The sequence below is a fragment of the Symphalangus syndactylus genome, chromosome 13, assembly GCF_028878055.3.
Source record: "Symphalangus syndactylus isolate Jambi chromosome 13, NHGRI_mSymSyn1-v2.1_pri, whole genome shotgun sequence".
NCBI lineage: Eukaryota > Metazoa > Chordata > Mammalia > Primates > Hylobatidae > Symphalangus > Symphalangus syndactylus.
In genome coordinates, this window is record NC_072435.2 from 97279942 (window position 1) to 97299225 (window position 19284).

A 19284-nucleotide genomic window follows, 5' to 3' on the forward strand; every position below is an offset into this window, starting at 1 on the left:
CCCGGGGGTTGGGGCTGTGGTGAGCCATGATCATGCCACTGCACTCTAGCCTGGGTGAGAGTGAGACCTGGTCTCAAAAACTGAAACAAAACAAAATAGTTGGTGAGCACTGGAGAAAAGAAAGCCTTCATAATACACTGTTTATCTTTAGAGGAAGCACTGGCTGCTAAGAGCATGAGTTCATTACAACTTTATCAGATAAACTTTTCTCTCTCTCTTTCCATTGATATGATGAATTCTACCTAACAGACCTGGTATATGTATTTGTAATCTCAACAAAGTAGCTAAAAGCATCTCATGTCATCTTCATGGATATAACAAAGACATACAGGCTTGATGCTCAGGTGGGCTAGAACTTAACCAATTCTACCAAAGAGGTGTAGATAACAAAGGCACAATCAACCTAGAGGGAGGTTTAGGAGATTAGTCACAGGTCCTGTCTTGCTGAACCCTCTATCAATGTTTTGGAAGTTACAGAAGGCATGCTTGTGAAATGTGTAGATTCATATGAAGATGGCAGAGAAGCTACTGTCCTGGGTAAGAGACTATGGATTCCTCAAATTTGTGACTATTTGGAGCAATGAGTCAAATCTGACAAAATAAAATCTCCTATGAAGTAAAACCTTTATAACTTGGTACCAAAACCAACTATAGAAGCATACACTAAAATAGGTATTTGAGCATTAGAGCATATAAGTTGTTTTTTTTTTAAAGATAAGTTTTACTCAACAGTGAGTTCAGTATGAGTCAACAATGTGCTGTGGCCATACTGAATTTCCATCACATTTTTGTGCTTTTAAACAAAAGTAAAGTACATCAAACAAAAAAGGTGATGATGTTCTCCAACACCGAATCATTAGGAAACCCTGTTGGGTTGACCTTCAAAATGTCCAGAATCCAACCACTTCTTATCTTCACTGCACCTCCCTAGTCTAAGCAACCTTCCCTCTTGTCTGAATTATCACAACTTTTGCCCCTCCTCAGTTATTTCCACCAAAGAAGCCAGATTGACCCCCTGGAATGTAAGTCAGACCACATTACATTTCTACACAAAACCCTCTGGTGATTCCTCATCCCACTCCAAGTTAAAGCCAGGTCCTTGTTATGGTTACCAGGGCCTACACCATTTGGTTCCCTGCTTGCTTCTTCAGGTTCATCTACTGCCTGCCTCTGTCTTGTTCACTCCATTCCAGCCACACTGGCCTCCTTGCTTTCCTTCAAACATGCCAGATACACTCCTGCCTCAGGGCCTTTGCAATGGCTATTCTACTTACCCAGATCACTCTTTCCCCAGATATTCGCGTTGCTGGCTACCTCACCTTCTTCAAATTTCCACTCAAAAGTCATCTTCTGAGTGAGGAATGTCCCTACCATCCAAATTAGAATTGCAACCCCCTGCCCTGGCTGACACTTCCTCTGCTGCTGCCCCTGCTTGGTTTTTTCCCACAGCATTATCTTCTACAAACTATGTAATCTACTTATTTATCATGTTTACCATCTGACTCTCTGACTCCCTCCACCAAGATGTAAACTCAAGGTAAGGGCAGAGATTTTTGCCCATCTGTTCCCTGCTATATCTTCAGTACAGGGAATAGTACCTGGCACACAGCAGGCACTTAATAAGCACTCGTTAAACGGACAGTCCTGCTCTCCCTGCCAAGACGGAACCACACTAAAATAGAATGTTCACTTCCCATTGACACATTTTAAAACTAATCTGAGAAGAGCAAACTGGGACACTGACAAGTCCCTGAGGGACAGCCAAAGAAAGGAAAATAAAATGTCCTAAGGGAGAGGGATTACATGAGTTCTGTGTGACCATATGAGGTACAACTTTAACCTATGTGAGAAAGTTATAAGGAAGCAGTTTGTGGTTCCTTTTAAAATCAGTTTAGTCTAGAGGTAAAATGAATTGCCACTGGAGGAAATTTGTTTGCTATAAATCAAAAAGTATAAGCTTGACTGGAAAAACTACTTTACTGAGTAGACCCAGCTCCAGGCTGTAGTTGGAATATGTGAGTGCTAAGGTACAAATCAGTTCAGGATCTATAGAGTGAAGCGGCAGACATTTATACTTGGAAAGGTTAACACTTCCTTTCATACTAAAAATAACTTTTTTTTTTTTTTCAGACAGAGTCTCACTCTTGCCCAGGCTGGAGATCAGTGGTGCAATCTCAGCTCACCGCAGCCTCAACCTCCCAGGCTCAAGTGATCATCCCATCTGAGCCTCCCAAGTAGCTGGGATTAAAGGTGCATGCCATCATGCCAGACTAAGTTTTTTTTTTGTTTTTTTTTTTTTTTTTTGTATAGACAGGGTTTTCCCATGTTACCAAGGCTGGTTTTCAACTCCTGAGCTCAAGCAATCTGCCCACCTTGGCCTCCCAAAGTGCTGGGATTATAGGCGTGAGCCACCACGCCCAACCTCAAACTCAAAATAACTTGTAAGTATCAGGGAGCGAGCACTGTTAGGCACTGATCAGGATATAAACTGGTGAGTGGTAAGTTTTCTGTTCAATATAAAAATTCCATGAGAAAAATCATAAACTCCTGTGCAATCAAAACCTAAGTTATGAGTTAGATTGTAAGTATTATAGAAATATAGAAAAGTAAAAATAAAATCATTGTGAATATACTAGTCCAGGAGCTTCACGAAGGAGAGAGGACTTGAAGTGGGGCTGGACGAAGCAGGGGATGTACTGAGAGGGAAGGGGAAGGGGACAGGCAGCGGGACACAAGGCCTAGCACCACATGTGTGAAGACATTGACAGCTGCAATGTGATGCACGGAGGGCAGGGATGTGGGGATCAACTGACAAAATCAAGGCAATTAAAGCTGAATCCCAAACACCAGGAAGAGAAGTTTGTATCCATGTGAAAAGCAAACATACACTGCTCTATTATTCTTTTCATAAAGGCAGTGAACCCATAAAATCAGGGTTTTCAGATTTATTTGAGACCTGTGTGCCAGACAGACTGAGAAGGACTTTACATAGAGCAGGAGTCTTACTACTGGAGTCTGTGTGAGGGAATTCAGTCTGGTGTGGAGGAAATAAGTACGGTAAGAACCTAAGAATCATGGGGGAAAAAAAAAAAGCAAGTCATAGGATGAAGTTAATTATTAGTTATAGATGTAAAAAGTAAGGAGTCAAAGATGGTTTCAAAGATTTAAGCTGGGAGGTCTGACACTGACAGAATGGGAGCTAGAGAACTAGACTTGGTGTTGGAAAGGGAGCATGGCAGCTTTCATTTCACACATAAAAACCACAGACCTTCCAAATAGAGACAATTCATGCAGAGGAGGAATGAGACAGACAAGAGGCTAGAGCAGAAGATGCAGGTTATGGGCTCAGCAGTGCACTGGTCAAGTGAGAGAATGGGATCTCTAAGGATGTGGGTGCAGTTTTATGCCAGGAATTACCATTTTAATTCCATTATCTGCCCAAATCATCTGTTGTCTTATAAACAACAGAAATCTGTTTTTCACAGTTCTGGTGGCCAAAGTCTGAGATCAGAGTGCCAGCACGCTTGGGTTTTGGTGAGGGTACTCTTCTAGGTTGCAGATGGCATCTTCTCATAACGTCACATGGTGGAGAGCAGAGGGAGCTCTCTGGAGTCTCTTTTGCTATTATTTATTATTTTGAGGCAAGGCCTCATTCTACTGTCCAGGCTGGAGTACTGCTCAGCCTTGAATTCCTGGGCTCAAGCGATCCTCCTGCCTTAGCCTCCCAAGTAGCTATGACTATAGGCACATACCACCATGTCCAGCTGTGTTTGTTGTTGTTGTTGTTTGGTAGAGACAGGTTCTTACTATGTTGCCCAGGCTGGTCTTGAACTCCTTAGGCTCAAGCAATCCTCCTTAGTCTCCCAAAATTGCTGGGATTACAGGCATGAGCCACTATGCCCAGCCTGGGATCTCTTTTATAAGGGCACTAATCCCATCAAAGGCTCCACCTCCCAATACCATCATGCGGGGGGTTATGATTTCAACACACAAATTTTGGAGGAAACACAGACATTCAGTTCATATATCTCAGAATGTAAAGAATGAATACTCCAGGTATGTTCTGTCCAAACTGCAGAATGCTACCTTGTAGAGGAGTTATATGGTAGAAAAATTGCCTCTAGAATAATTCATAGCCAAGAGAACAAGGTAATTGTGATATCAGATTGAAAGTCCTCATCACAGCACAGAAAGGAATGTGTATTACACAGAGTAAAATATATGCAGCAATCCCTTTTTGAGGTTAAGGCCAAAATACAATGGCAGCTCTTTTGCTTCTCTTTGTGCATTTTTAGAAAAGTTTCTCAGACATTTAAGAATGAATCATTTCTATTCCACTCAGAATTTTGTTATTCAAACATCCAATGATAACATGATTTTAAAATATCCATAAAAAGATCTTACCATCCTTAGTACTGTCAAAAACAACAACTGAGACATTAGTAGAAGGGTTTTTTGGTTTCGCAACATTGAATATGTCACTGGCAGAATGAAAAGAAGGATAAAGAGATGGCAGGTCCTTCAGGGTGATGTTGGCTGGCAGGGCTGGGTCCAGGACAAGCATTGGCACCTTAATGCAGTGTGTCAGCAAACACTCTAACTGCTTCTCACTGGAAAGAAACACCAACAAGCTTACAACTACATTCTTGAAATTTAATCAACAATGAGAAGCTTGTCATACTACTAGATTTTTCAGATTTTTTTATAGCCCATAAAAAATCATAATATTTTAACAAATGAAGACTTTTATCTCATGGATACAAAAGTTAAATTAGCAAGTATGATATAAAATTGTTAAATCCGACTCCAAAGATAGAGCTTTCAAACTCCCATTAATGAGATTCCCACCAATATTTACTAATTCCAAAATCCACATGAAATTAAGCACTTCATTACTATCATTTTTTAAAGATCATTCATAATTCCAATAAAGCCCATTATTGGGCAGATTAGGAAGGAGGCAGATTCTGGTTAATAGAGTGTCACGTTACCAGATACAAGTTACCAATTCCAGTTAGAAAACAACCAAATACATTGGATATGACACTACATTGATGTAAACAAAAGCAACTGTGACGTGGTTCTAAAATAAATTTATATGAGATACTTCTATCTGATTATAAGAAATATCTACAATAAACATATTACCTGAATAAAAAAATGGATGGGCAAAGGATATGGCTAGAAAATTCACAAAGTAGGACCTATAACCAGTTAAACAGTATAAAAAATTGTTCAACTTCCTTAATAAAGAAATGTAAAAAACAATAAGCTATCACCTTTACTAAATCAGCACCCCTCAAAAAATGATGACTCAATATTAGCACAAGTGCAGTAAATCTCCTTCTCTTAAATACTGCTGGTGTCACTTCAAACGACACCAACTCTTTTAGGAAAGCAAGTTGGTAATATATAGATATATGCTCGTCTAATACACATATGTATACATATATACTTATTCAGAACCATAAAAACATACATAAGCTTCTTCCTCAGTAATCTTATTTTTAGGAATCTAGTCCAGTCCAAGTAGGAAAGAGAAACAAAACAGGAAAAACAAACCCACACACAGAAAACGCCACAGACGTATATATAAGTATCATGAAATATTGACAATAGTGAAATACAGAAATGCCCAACATTTAGTAAATTACAGTAGTCACTTTATGGAATATTATACAACTATTAAAACTGAAAGATATGAAGCATGAAGATAATGCATCAACATGATACATACATATAAATTATATAAAGTTTAAAAAGGATACAAAACTGCCCACAGATTATAAACTACAACTATTCAAATATGCATGAAAAGGGAATAAAAATAACAGTTGTTAAGTAAGAGTTATAAAATTTTGTGAGTTTTTTCTTTTCACTTTCCTCTCAATCTCATGTTGCACCATTGCTTTTATTTAAATAATCCAAAAACCATTTAAAAAAGAGTATTTATGTTAATATAGTTTATAAATAAAGCTATATAATTAACACAAAAAGACAGCTTAGAAGGCACTTCTGAGGCTGGGCGTGGTGGCTCAGGCCTGTAATCCCAGTACTTTGGGAGGCCAAGGCAGGCGGATCACCTGAGGTCGGGAGTTCAAGACCAGCCTGACCAACATGGAGAAACCCCCGTCTCTACTAAAAATACAAAATTTGCTGGGCGTGGTGGTGCATGCCTGTAATCCTAGCTACTCCGGAGGCTGAGGCAGTATTGCTTGAACCTGGGAGGCGGAGGTTGCGGTGAGCCGAGATCGTGCCATTGCACTCCAGCCTGGGCTACGAGGGCGAAACTGCGTCTCAAAAAAAAAAAAAACAAAAAACAAAAAAGAAGGCACTTCTGGATCTTGAAATTCTCAGGATCTTCTCTATCAATAAGTGTTTTTAACAGTCTGATGGTTAAGTGGGGAGGTGACAATTAACAGAGATTGCCTGTCAGTGAGACAGTCTTGTTTTAAGGACCTATCAGAGTCAGGAATGACTCAAGTCAAGATAGGTGTATTTGGTTCTTGTTGTTGGGCTAAATCTCCTTCCCAGGTTCTTAAACATAAAATATACAGCTTCATAGCTTTTAAAGAAAGGATGTATATATTCAACCTATAAGTAACTGATGGACATAAATTTTATAAATGAAAATACTGGGTAGAAGTTAGAGTGTAAGTGGACCAAGAGAACAATACACCAGGACAGATTAATGAGAGGGAACTATAGAGAAGGAAATCTTGGGACTCTAACCCTCCCCAATGCAGTGAAGCTTTGGTTAGCAAAATAACCAGAGTTCTCAGTCAACGATGCACTCAGCACTGCAAAATTTCCCATCTAATAGATGTACCTAATTTGGGGTCAAAAACTATATGAGTAATAGAGTAAATACAAAATCCTGTGTACCCAATAAAAACAAATGATAATCTGAAATTTCACTTCAATCCTTCAATTTTTATTCTTGAGAGGAAATCAAAATGCTTACCTCTTCTTAGTTGGTTCCGTTGTGTTTTTCCCAAGGATTTCTCTAATAAAAAGCAAATACAGTTTATTACATACATATGGGCTAGTGTACCTCCCACTGTAACCAACACGGTTTGCTTAGAGCATAAACTTTTATATTTTATTAGTAAAACATAGTACCAGGCTGTCAGCCATTTTCATGCACTGGAAAAGTCATATAACCTCTAACAAAGAGAAAATGAATTTGCTCCAATATAAGGTGGCCAAAGACCTGCACTGGGGTGCACTCTTGACATTCACAAAGAAGGCAACAAGCAGGTACTAAGAAATACTCCTAACGAATCAAAGGGGAATTACATCAGCCAGGTTCCTACCTCTTATGGCTATCCAGAAGTCAGCTGTATCTTTCCCAGATAAAGTAAATAAAATGACCAATCTCATATATTAAATAAAAAGTACCAAAGTTTCTAATTCCATAGTCTGTAATTTATTCCTAAAAGGCATAAAAAGAATATACTTTTTACTGCCATTTTCAAATGGAAACAAGTCTGTGGGCCTATTATATTTTTCAAGGGAAGAATCTGTCTTACTGTGGAGATATTTTTCATAATAAACACTTATTTCAAGAAGATACCACACCTGGGGCTCAACATGAGTAAGCAGGCAGCCAGGGGGTTGGGGGAGGGGGTCCTCTGTCTTTAGGTCCCTTGGAGAGCAAGCTGTCACTAGGGCACCATATTTATAAAATCATCATCTAACAAAGTGAGGCCAGTATCTGGCAAAAGTGGCTGAGTTCTCCTTGGGCACCAAGAAGAACAGGCCAGACGGATGACTGCCAAGATCTCGTAATGGCATGAACTGAGAGGCAAGTTTGTTTGGATGGCACTGTGAAAATCAACTTACCCTTCTCTAATGCATGTTTACTTGTACTCACAGGACTATGTGTTTTGTTTTCTTTTCTTTTCTTTTTCTTTTTTGAGACAGGGTCTCGCTCTGTCACCCAAGTTGGAGGGCAGTGGCACAATTACGGATCACTGCAGCCTCAACCTCCTGAGCTCAAATGATTCTCCTGCCTCAGCCTCCCGAGTAGCTGGGACTGCAGGCGTGCACCATCACACCCAACAAACTTTTTATTTTTTGTAGAGATGAAATCTCACTATGTTGCCCAGGCTGGTCTTGAACTCCTGGCCTCAGTGATCCTCCCACCTCCACCTCCCAAAGTTCTGGGATTACAGGTGTGAGACACCATGCCTGGCCTGTTTTGTTTTTTAAAAAGCAGTTTTACCAGATCCTTTTGTAGTTCATTAGCATGATGATTGGGTTTTCATGCTCATGTGTGAGATGTACCACCCTCAGACCTTATTACATCGCCACATTACCCATCTGATGTGGAAAAAAAAAAATCAGTTTTACCTCATTGCTTTCTGCTCCTCCTCCATCTGTTCTCTGACCTGCTGCAGTTCCTTCAGTAGTTCAAGATCTGTGCCATTCACCCAGGTGTAAACAACGTCGATCGGCATGGGCAGACAAAGCCTAGGGCAAACCAACAAATCCTCCAGCTTAAATGCATTTTTCCAGCATATTTGGGAATAAGAATATCACAGGGTTTAAACCCAGAGATTATGAAAAAAAATCTATGAAGAAGTAATCCAACCATGACACATCATCACAGAACTGCATGTTTACAAACTGCAGCTGGGGGGCTAATATTTGTGAAGTACCTTCTCTGTGAGTTGTATTATGCTAGACACTTAGGTAATTTGCATCACTTGATCCTCACAGCCACTCTGTAAGAAGGCTAATATTAAAGATTTAAAGATTGTTCATGGGTGAAGTAGTCTTGGAAGCTCAGTTTACATTAAACTGCCTGTTCACATAATTTAGCAAACAAGGGAGATGGGATGCAAATGCAGTCAAACATAGAAAATAAATTAGAAGTTTAAAGAACAAAATTACAGGCTCTGCACAGTGGCTCACGCCTATAACCACAGCACTTTGGGAGGCCAAGGTGGGAGGATCGCTTGAGCCCAGGAGTTTGAGACCAGCCTGGGCAACATAGTGAGAACCTGTCTCTACAAAAAATTTTAAAAATCAGCTGGGTATGGTGGTGTGCATCTGTAGTCCCAGCTACTCAGAAGGCTGAGGTGGGACTGCAGTGAGCTACGATCGTACCACTGCACTCCAGCCTGGGCAACAGATAGAGGCCTTGTCTCTAAAAAAAAAGAACAAATTACAAAAAAAGTTATCAAAACCCACGATGAAGACCTAGTCCTACTTAATGCTGTAGCCTTCTTGTGCCTTGCTCCCCGCAAGCCCAGACCCTCCCCAGCCTCATCTCTGCTTTTCCTTTTTTTTTACAGCACTTACTACTCTTCTAACATATTAAATAATTAACTTGTAACCCATTCCATTAATTATGTGTGGCCATCTGCTAGAATGTAAGCTCCAAGAAAGCAGAAAACTTTCCTGCTTTGTTCTCTAAAGTATCCGAGCAATGAGAAGAGTGCCTCACACATAGGTGTCCAATAAGTATTTGTTGACATATGAGACACTAGTACAGAAGACCTTCCTGAACTTGCACCATTTCTTCCTGATCATCTTATCCTCATAATAAAGAGTCAGGCAGGCTTTTGATTCTTGAGTATGTTGTTTAAGCCTCACCTTAGTGATTTTACCCAGATTTTATCCCTGCCAAAAGCACTCTTCCCTTTTCTGTCACTTACCAAAAACCTACCCATCTTTCAGGGGCCTGCCTGGATGCATGCCACTCTGACTTATGACACAGGAGTTCATGTGTACATCTGGGTACTGATATTATTTTAGGTCAGGGGTGTCCAATCTTTCGGCTTCCCTGGGCCACAGTGGGAGAAGACTTGTCTTGGGCCACACGTAAAATACACTAACACTAAAGATAGTAGATGAGCTAAAACACACACACACACACACACACACACACATACAAACGCAAAAAAAAAAAAATCTCATCATGTTTTAAGAAAGTTTACAAATTTGTGTTGGGCCACATTCAAAGCCATCCTTGGCCACATGCGGCCCACATGTTGGGCAAATTTGCTTTAAATAGTGCTATTTGAAGTTTAGAACTTTCCAAGAAACCGTATGGATTTTGCAGTTTTATTTTTAGGCCAAGGACCAAAGCATACCCTCCTTTTGTCCCCCTCACAGCCCAGGCACAGCCTAGACTTTCAGTTGCTACCATATTATCTCGTGGGAAAATAAATGCCACTTGGTGGATAAATCTTTTGAATTATGGAATGAAAAAATACAAAGAAATGACAACAACTTTTAGCTTACAAGAAGTAGGGGAGATAACTGGATGAGTTTATCCATTCACTGAATAATTCTTATTTAGCACTTAGTATGTGCTAGGTACTGTTCTAGGTGCTAGGGTTTCAGCAGTAAATAAAACAAAGCCCAAATCTGTGCCTTCATGGAGCTTACATTCCAGAAGGGAGAAGACAGGAAGTAAATCAAATAAATAAAGTCAGATGATGTTAAATGTTGTGGAGAAAGTCAAGCAGCAAATGGGGATAGAAAGAGTGTCTATAGGGTGGGGGGGGGGGGGTGGTCAGTTTGAAATAGGGAGATCAGAGATGGCCTCAACAAGAAGGCGACATTTCAGCAAAGATATGAAGGAAGTGAGGAAGCCAGCCAGGTGGGTAACTGAGAGAAGAATGTGCCAGAGAAAGGAAACACTAAATGCAAATGCCCTGAGGCAGGCACATATCTTGCTTGTTCAAGGACCCAGAGGCCAAGTCCCCTGAGCAGAGGGGAGAGAGCAAATGGAAGAGAATAGTTAAGATAAAGGTCAAAGAGATAACAGAATTCCAGAGCTTCATCAGGAAAAAAAGGAATCACCTTATTCTCTGGCATATGTGATAGCGGAGTATTTACCAACTGTCTTGTCAAGCTTTACTACTGCCTGCAGAATAAGGTCCAAAGTCCTTCATAACCTGCACCTTGTGTTCTGGATGATCCAATTGTATACCCTTGTCCAAAGATGAAATGAACTTGCAGGACTTTGTACCTTTGAACATGCTTTTCCTTCTGCCTAGAACATTCTTTCTTTCATGCTTCCTTTAACCACCTCATCCGTCCTCAATTCCCTCCCTTCCCTCACCCCTCACAAAGAGAATCTATAGCTAATATGCAGCTTCCACACTACTTTGGACTGTAAGGAATCCTGATCGTACTGTGCTGTGCTATTTTCCATGCAGCCCTATCTTCCACTAGATGGAATATCTCTAGGGCAGAAATGTTATCATGCATTCTGTGCCCTGCTTCATTAATTATTTTCTCTCTTTCCTACATCTTCAGGCTCTCTCTCCCTACTGTAATGATTTGCAAAGGTTTCCCTATCTAGGGTTTTTCTGAATTTATCAATAAATAAATTCTAGTGTTTGTAGAATTTCCTTTTCTCACAAGCTCTCAGGTAATGCTGATGTTGCTGGTCCAGAAATTGCACTTTGGGAACCACTGATTTATATGTAGGTTATATACTTCACTTTTTTTCCCCACCAAAATGCCAATTCTATATAAGGCCAATGAGTTCATTTCGTTCACCACTATATGCCTAGGGCCTAGAATAGTTCCTCCTACATGGGTGGCGTTTAATACATATTTGTTGCCTATTAGTTCATTCCTTTATCATATATATCAGTCTTTCTCATCTAAAAAAAAATCCATCTGCCTCACACTGCCCACATGTAAATTATCCAAGGTCATCTCATTCCCAGCCTCCCAGGTGATTTATGCTCAGACTAAAAATAAATTTTAAAAAACTGCTTCAGTGATGTGTTTTTAAAAGAAAAGGTTAAAGGAGAGGAGAATTACATCTTAAGTTTTCCTGTAAAAGTAATCATCTGCTATTAAATATTTTTAATATATATATTTAGCTGATTAAAACATAATATACTGTATGTACTACATGATCAATTTAACTTTGGTGAAACTGACAAATGGAAGGAGATTGTGTGATCTGCACGAGGTCAATGAGTCAGTTGTTTTCCTATTAGACATGGTCACACTCTGAATCTTTCATTCTAACCACCAGACCACTATCTTGGTTCACAGATGAGAAGGAATGCTTTATTTTGGAGCTGAAAACTAAGTCCCTCATAACTCAGAACCAAAGCAGCGATGACACTGACACAACTTTCATTTTAATCACTGTTTAGTTTAAGTGAATATTAAAGCCACTTAGTCCCTTGGTTCTACATTCTATAAAGTAGGTGAGAAAACAGAGAACTTAAATAGTATTTTGTCTTACTTACTTATTTATTTATTTACTTATTTAGAGATAGAGTCTCGCTCTGTTGCCCAGGCTGGAGTGCAATGGTGCCATCTCAGCTCACTGCAACCCATGCCTCCCAGGTTCAACCAATTCTCTCTGCCTCAGCCTCCCAAGTAGCTGGGATTATAGGCACCCACCACCGCCCTGGCTAATTTTTGTATTTTTGGTAGAGACGGGGTTTCACTATGTTGGCCAGGCTGGTCTTGAACTCCTGACCTCATGTGATGTGCCCGCCTTGGCCTCCCAAAGTGCTAGGATTACAGGTGTGAGCCACCACGCCTGGCCTTAAATTGTATTTTAGAACTGAAGAGTTGGAAGAGATTGTAATCTTCATCTAACAGATCTTAATCCAATATCCACATTTTACAGATGACAAAATTGAGCCTCAGATTGACTTAATGCCTCACAATTAGTAGCAGTGGGTAGTTTACATATTCACTTTTACTGACAGATGGAATGGGATTTTTTTCATTCAGAGCAAACAACCTTAAAAAGATTTATACTGGCCAAGCATGGTGGCTCACACCTGTTATCTTAACACTTTGAGAGGCTGAGGTAAGAGGATCGCTTGAAGTCAGGAGTTGGAGACCAGCCTGGGCAATACAGCAAGACCCCATCTCTATTAAAATAAAAAAATTTTTAAAATAAAAAATTTGTAGACAAACTAGCAAAATAATGAAAATATATCAATGTTATGGTATCTTAAAATATATTAGACCATGTGAAATGTTATATATGATCCATTTATTTGTCATCATCAAAATTTTGAATATATGCCTACATAAAAATCAAACTATATTTTAGTACAACTTTCTAAACCTCTTTAGAAAGAGAACAAGAGTGTTTGATTAAAACTGCTGACCTCAAAATCTGCATTTTCTAATAAGCTAGTTTTCTAAAAGTTTAAAGCAGCTGGGCATGGTGACTCATCCCTTTAATCCCATCACTTTGGGAGGTCAAGATGGGAGGACTGCTTGAGTCCAGGAGTTTGTGATCAGCCTGGGCAATACAGTAAGACCTCATCTCTAAAAATAAATAAGTAATGAATTAATTTTTAAAATTAATTTAAAAATTTTAAAAAAGGTTTGAAGCTCCTTCAGGGCAGGGATCTATGCAACTGTGCACCATCTGCACGTGGCACAGCATAAGACACAAATCAATAAATATCTGATTTTAAAAAGTTAATCAACTTAGAACTTTCCTTAGGGAAATTAACTTGTTAAAGTGAAAATTATATTTCATTAAAAATCCTTTAATGCAGTAGTTTTCACAGTGGGGGCACCAGACCAGCAACTTTGGTATCACCAGGAAGTTCGGTAGAAGTGCAAATTCTCAGAACCCCTCTGAGACCTACAGATGCAGAAACTCTGGGCTGGGAAATAACTGTTATTTTCTTAAGCCCTCCACTGCAAGCTAAAGTTTCAGAACTGCTATATTAAGGAATGGTCCTCAAACTTTTACTGATTGGTCCCTTAAAATTAAAAAATTATTATGGACCCCAAAGTGCTTTAGTTTATAAGGTTATAATTATCCATATTTGCCATACTTGAAAATAAAACTGAAACATTTTAAAAATACTTAATTCATTTTAAAATGACAATAGGCCGAGAGCAGTGGTTCATGCCTGTAACCTCAGCACTTTGGGAAGCCGAGGCGGGTGGATCACCTGAGGTCAGGAGTTTGAGACCAGCCTGGCCAACATGGCGAAACTCTGTCTCTACTAAAAATACAAAAATTAGCTGTGCGTGGTGGTGCATGCCTGTAATCCCAGCTACTCGGGAGGCTAAGGCAGGAGAATCGCTTGAACCCGGGAGGCAGAGGTTGCAGTAAGCCGAAATCGTGCCACTGCACTCCAGCCTGGGTGAGAGTGCAACTCTGTCTCCAAAAAAAATAAAAATAAAATAAAATAAAATAAATAAGCACCTTTTATAATGAAATGACTACATTTTCTAAAACAAACCAAAAAAATAGTGAGAAGACAGAAACAAAAACTAGAAAGGACTTGTGTGATTCATTTTATCTGCAAAAAGGGAAGGAGGGTATTGAAAAAAAATTGCTTCCATTCTGAGGCCTGTCTTGTGAAGAGGAAAAAAAAATCCCCAAAGACAAGAAATGGTGAAGGCTGCATTCCAGAATGGCGGCACTAAGAAGCTTGGCCTTCCAAGAGAAAGACCCACACTATGAGGTATGAGGCTGTTTGCTCCTCCCTCACAGATAAGCAGCAAGAGTGACCAATGGAGTGGGGTTCAGCCCCAGTGGTTACTGGGAAGTGGTCCCAGTTCACAGGATGCTGTCAACAGAATTCTGGCCAGGGCTCAGAAACTGGCTGTGTAGTAGCCACCTGGTTTCCTCATCCTACAGGGGGATGAAATTCCCTTTACTTCACAGACCTGGGGAGACAGAAAATGCAATCATGCAATTTAAGGTACCCAATAAACTACAAGGTGGGATTACTCTCTGTGAATCAGATTTTTCACCCACAAAATGTGGTGAACACACTTTTCTTCAGATGGACATATTATTTTTTTCTTTCCTTATTTTAAAAAAATATTTTATGGAATACTTCATGAATTGGTGTGTCACCCTTGCAGAGGGGCCACACTAATCTTCTCTGTATTGTTCCAATTTTTTTTTTTTTTTTTTTTTTTTTAGTATATGTGCTGCTAAAGTGAATACATCAGATCGGCATACTTTTGAGTAAGTTAAACCATATCTATAACTCAGACCCCTTAAACTGTCATATTTACAGGATAGCTATTTCATGACTTATGATTTAGGTCCAAAAAACAGATTTCTCCAAAATAGATCTTACCGATTCTGAAAGGACTTTCCAGCAATATTGTCTCTATAGGAATCAAACAAAACATGGTATTGATCTCGGCTCCATTCCAGAACCACCTAGAACAAAGAAAAAGAAACGTTTTCTTCGCATCAAAGACTAAGAGTATATAACTTTCATTTCATTTTAATTTCATTAGAATTGCTAGAGAAATGGGTAAAGCAATCAAATTCATGTATTCACTTACTGCCTACCACATACATCATGTTAGATCCAGGTGAATAAGCTACAGTTCCTGACACAGACAAACTAAAACACTTAGTGTCTCACCATGCTTGGAATGGGGTAGCGGAATCAAAGAGGTTTAAAAGGATGTGGTATTTGAAATGGGTCTTGAAGAATGAGTTCACCAGGTAGGGAAAAAAGGACAGGGCCAGCCAGTTGGAAGAGCATGCTGGAAGGCTGAGAAGCAGCAAGGGCAAATTGTTTCAGGGCAACTGTGTGGCTGGCTTTGTCCAGATGACAGGTAGATAATTGTTGACAAATGGGTCTAGGAAAGAAAGCTGGGCCCTAAGCGTGACGTGCCTTCTGTGCTTTGGAAGCACTGAAGGATTTTAAGGCAGTTACAGAATCCATCTAAAGTTAGACTCTTCTCAGAGCATTTACAAACACAAGCAGAAACAGAAGGGACAGGTTGGGCACGGTGGCTCACGCCTGTAATCCTAGCACTTTGGGAGGCTGAGGAGGGTGGATTCCCTGAGCTCAGGAGTTCGAAACCAGCCAGGGCAACACGGTGAAACCCCGTCTCTACTAAAATACAAAAAATTAGCTGGGCATGGAGACGTGAGCCAGTAATCCCAGCTACTCGGGAGGCTGAGACAGGAGAATTGCTTGAACCTGGGAGGCATAGGTTGCAGTAAGCCAAGATCGTGCCACTGCACTCCAGCCTGGGCAACAGAGCGAGACTCCATCTCAAAAAAACAAAAAACCAACAAACATAAGGGACTGACAAGATATGGGAGGATAAGGACCTTATTACCTGTGAGGTTTCAGCTAACGACCTTGCTAAATATTTCAGGAGAAAATGGAAAGCTTTAGATGAAGTTCCCTCATGTTTGCACCCTAAATCTAGAAACCTACCCACACATATATCCCATTTTCTTTTTCATTTCTCTTACCATAGAGGAAGTGTCCCTCCACCTTACAGACATCCAATCTCTATTTGCTCTGGATCTCATCAACTTGTGTGTTCTCAAGACCTTGCCTCTCTTTTCCTTTCAGTAGGATTATTCCCATTGGCACACAAACATGTTCCCGTACCTTGGGAACACCTTCCCTTCACTCCATATCCATTCCAGTGAGTCCCTCTACCCCACATTTTCTGTCCCTTTCAAGGTCATCTCCTGCTTTCCCATTCATCCTTCAGCTCACTCCAGTATCACTTATGTTTTCATCACTTTAGTGGCCTTACCAAGGCCCCCACATTGTCAAACTCAACAGCATTTTCCTCATCCCTTACTCAAGTATTCATAGCAGTTGCCCAGTTCCTCTTTGTGGAAATGTTTTCTTGGTTTTCCCTCCTGTCGCCCTGGTGGCTCCTTTTCCATCTCCTTTGCCAGCTCATTCTCTTCTATCTAATCTTTCTGTGTGTCCTTTCCTTCTATTCCACATGTCCTCCTTCCTGCCCAGGCTTCCTCCAGCATCCTATTCCACTGCCCCTAAGAAGTGTCCCTGCTACATTCAGATGGGCTATAGGGCCTAGGCATTTAGAATTCATTCCAGCTGCAGAAAGGAAAGGGAAAGACATGCCCCACCTTTAAGGAAACATCATGGAAGCTGTACCCACCACTTCTGTTTTCATTATCCAGAACTTACACAAATCTATTATATTATAAAAAGTTAAAATGTATCAAAACTTATACAAACACAGACTGTACATGGTACTGTTTGCAATTGAGATGTAAACAAACATAAAAATGCAGCAATAAATCATAACTGAATAAAATCAACTGTAGTATATACTGTACTAAAATAATTTTGTACCCACCTCCTGTTACTATTGCAGCGAGCTCACGTGTTGCGAGTATCTGTAGTGACACTAATTATCTCCACGTGAGCAGTTTGTCTCTAGTAAACTGCATGTTGCGGTAAAAAGTGATCTCTCATGTTTCTTATGTATTTTTCATATTTAGTGCAATACCGTAAACTGCGAAGAACATCATGGGACTCTTAGAAAGTGCCACTAGTGCTGATGGAAGTGCTCCCAAGAAGCAGAGGAAAGTCATGTCATTACAAGAAAAAGCTGAATGGTTTGACATGTACCATAGATTGAGGTCTGCAGCAGTGGTTGCTGGCCATTTCAAGACAAAAGAATTTAGCTAAGAATCATTGTTTTTAAAAAAAAGGCAATGAAAAATTATGAAGCTGTCACTGCCAGCTCGAAAACTGCATTTTTTGCTAAATGCCTCTTTATCTTGTATTGAAAATGCGCTTTAATGTGGGTCCAGAATTGCTATAAGAAACACATACCTACAGACTAACATAACGCAAGTAAAAGCAAAGTTGTTAGATAACAACTTAAAGCAAAAGGACAATAAGGGTCTAAAGCAGGAGAATGTAATGCCAGCAAAGAATGGTTTGATCATTTTAAAAAGAGATTTGGCTTAAAAATGTCAAGATAACAGGAGATGCACCTTCTGCAGACCAAAAGGCAGAAGATCAGTTCCCAAAGAAAATCATCGATGAGAAAGGATATCTGCCTGAACATGTTTTTAATATAGATGAAATTTAATCATGGGAAAAATGTGACAAAGAACATTTATTAGTAAGGAAGAGAAGTGAGCCATCAGGATTTAAAGTGGGAAAGGAAGGGACAGGCTGACTCTACTGTTTTGTGCAAATGCTGTTGGGCTTTCCTTACCTGTAATGCTGCTAACCCCCAAGGCTTGATGGAAAAAGATTAACACCAAAAGTCAGTGTTCTGGTTGTACAAGAAGACCTGAACAAGAGTTCTTTTACTGGATTGGTTGTTTGGATGCATTGTCTCTAAAGTCAGGAAGTACTTGCCAGTAGGGTACGGCCTTTTAAAGTTCTTTTGATTGGACAATGCCCATGGCCACCCAGAACCTCATGAGTTCAACACTGAAGGCACTGAAGTGGTCTACTTGCCCCAAAACACAGCATCTCTAATCAGCCTCTAGATTTGGGGTGGGGGTGGGAGGGAAGGGGAGGGGCATAAAGATCTTTAATTCTCATTACACATGGTACTCTATGGAAAGAATTGCCAACGTTGTAGAAGAGAACCCCAATAGAGAGAACTTTTGGTTTTGGTTTTGTTCTGACTTGTTTCCATACACTTGTACGTGTACTTTAGTTTGTTGGACACTGGTCCAAACCCCAAACATTCCCTGACAGGGCTTATAAGGTTCTTATTTTGCTCTTGGGAGATTAATGAGAAGCAGAATGGGATCCTAAAATGCTAAAGCATGCAATCATAGTCCCCCTCCTGGGACCTCTGCCAGCTAGCTACATGTTCAAAAATTACGATCTTTGGCCAGGTGTGGTGGCTCACACCTGTAGTCCTAGCACTTTGGGAGGATGAATTGGGAGGATCGCCTGAGCCCAGGAGCTCAAGACCAGCCTGAGCAACACAGTGAGACCTCGTCTCTATTTTTTCCCTATTATAAAAAATTTTTTAATTAAAAAAAAATTATGATCTTCTCTTGTGAACAATTTTAAATCAATGGATAGAGAACATCAAAACTAATTTGGATGGCCATCCTGGAGATTTTTTGGGTCCGCAAACTTGTCTTTCTTAGAACAAAATTAGGGCCAGGCGCAGTGGCTCATGCCTGTAATCCCAGCACTTTGGGAGGCCGTGGAAGGAGGATCACTTGAGGTCAGGAGTTCAAGTTCAGCCTAGCCAACATGGTGAAACCCCATCACTACTAAAAATACCAAAAAAAAAAAAAATCAGCCATGCATGGTGGCAGTTGCCCGTAATCCCAGCTACTAGGGAGGCTAAGGCAGAAGAATCGCTTGAACCTGGGAGGCGGAAGTTGCAGTGAGCTGAGTTCATGCCACTGCACTCTAACCTGGGTGACAGAGTGAGACTCCATCTCAAAAGAAAAAAAAAAAAAAATAGAAGACAGCAGCCCTATAATTAAAAATCTGAGTGGGAGGCATACTTTAATTGGTACCTTGAAGCTTCTAAGCACACTCAGGATCCTAAAATTGCCTCTCTACAAGACAC

General features: G+C 40.1%; 1 protein-coding gene, 1 non-coding gene and 1 pseudogene across 3 annotated transcripts in view; 1 reads left to right on the forward strand and 2 right to left on the reverse strand.

The window, feature by feature from the left end:
* Positions 1-19284, reverse strand: part of GNPTAB (N-acetylglucosamine-1-phosphate transferase subunits alpha and beta) — an 87034-nt gene that overhangs the window by 37497 nt on the left and 30253 nt on the right. For both annotated transcript variants that reach the window (XR_010114916.1, XM_055240295.1), the window contains exons 2-5: positions 15066-15151; positions 8356-8475; positions 6965-7006; positions 4405-4610 (exon numbers count right to left, since the gene is read on the reverse strand). Coding sequence is in view for 1 of the 2 variants with exons in the window: in XM_055240295.1 (XP_055096270.1) it covers positions 4405-4610; positions 6965-7006; positions 8356-8475; positions 15066-15151 (454 nt within the window). In the remaining variant the exon portion in view is untranslated. The remainder of the gene's footprint in view (positions 1-4404; positions 4611-6964; positions 7007-8355; positions 8476-15065; positions 15152-19284) is intronic.
* LOC129461361 (small nucleolar RNA U13) lies at positions 8231-8331 on the forward strand. Its single transcript, XR_008650510.1, has one exon. It is a non-coding gene; the product is annotated as a small nucleolar RNA U13 (small nucleolar RNA).
* LOC129461305 (uncharacterized) lies at positions 14797-14889 on the reverse strand (annotated as a pseudogene).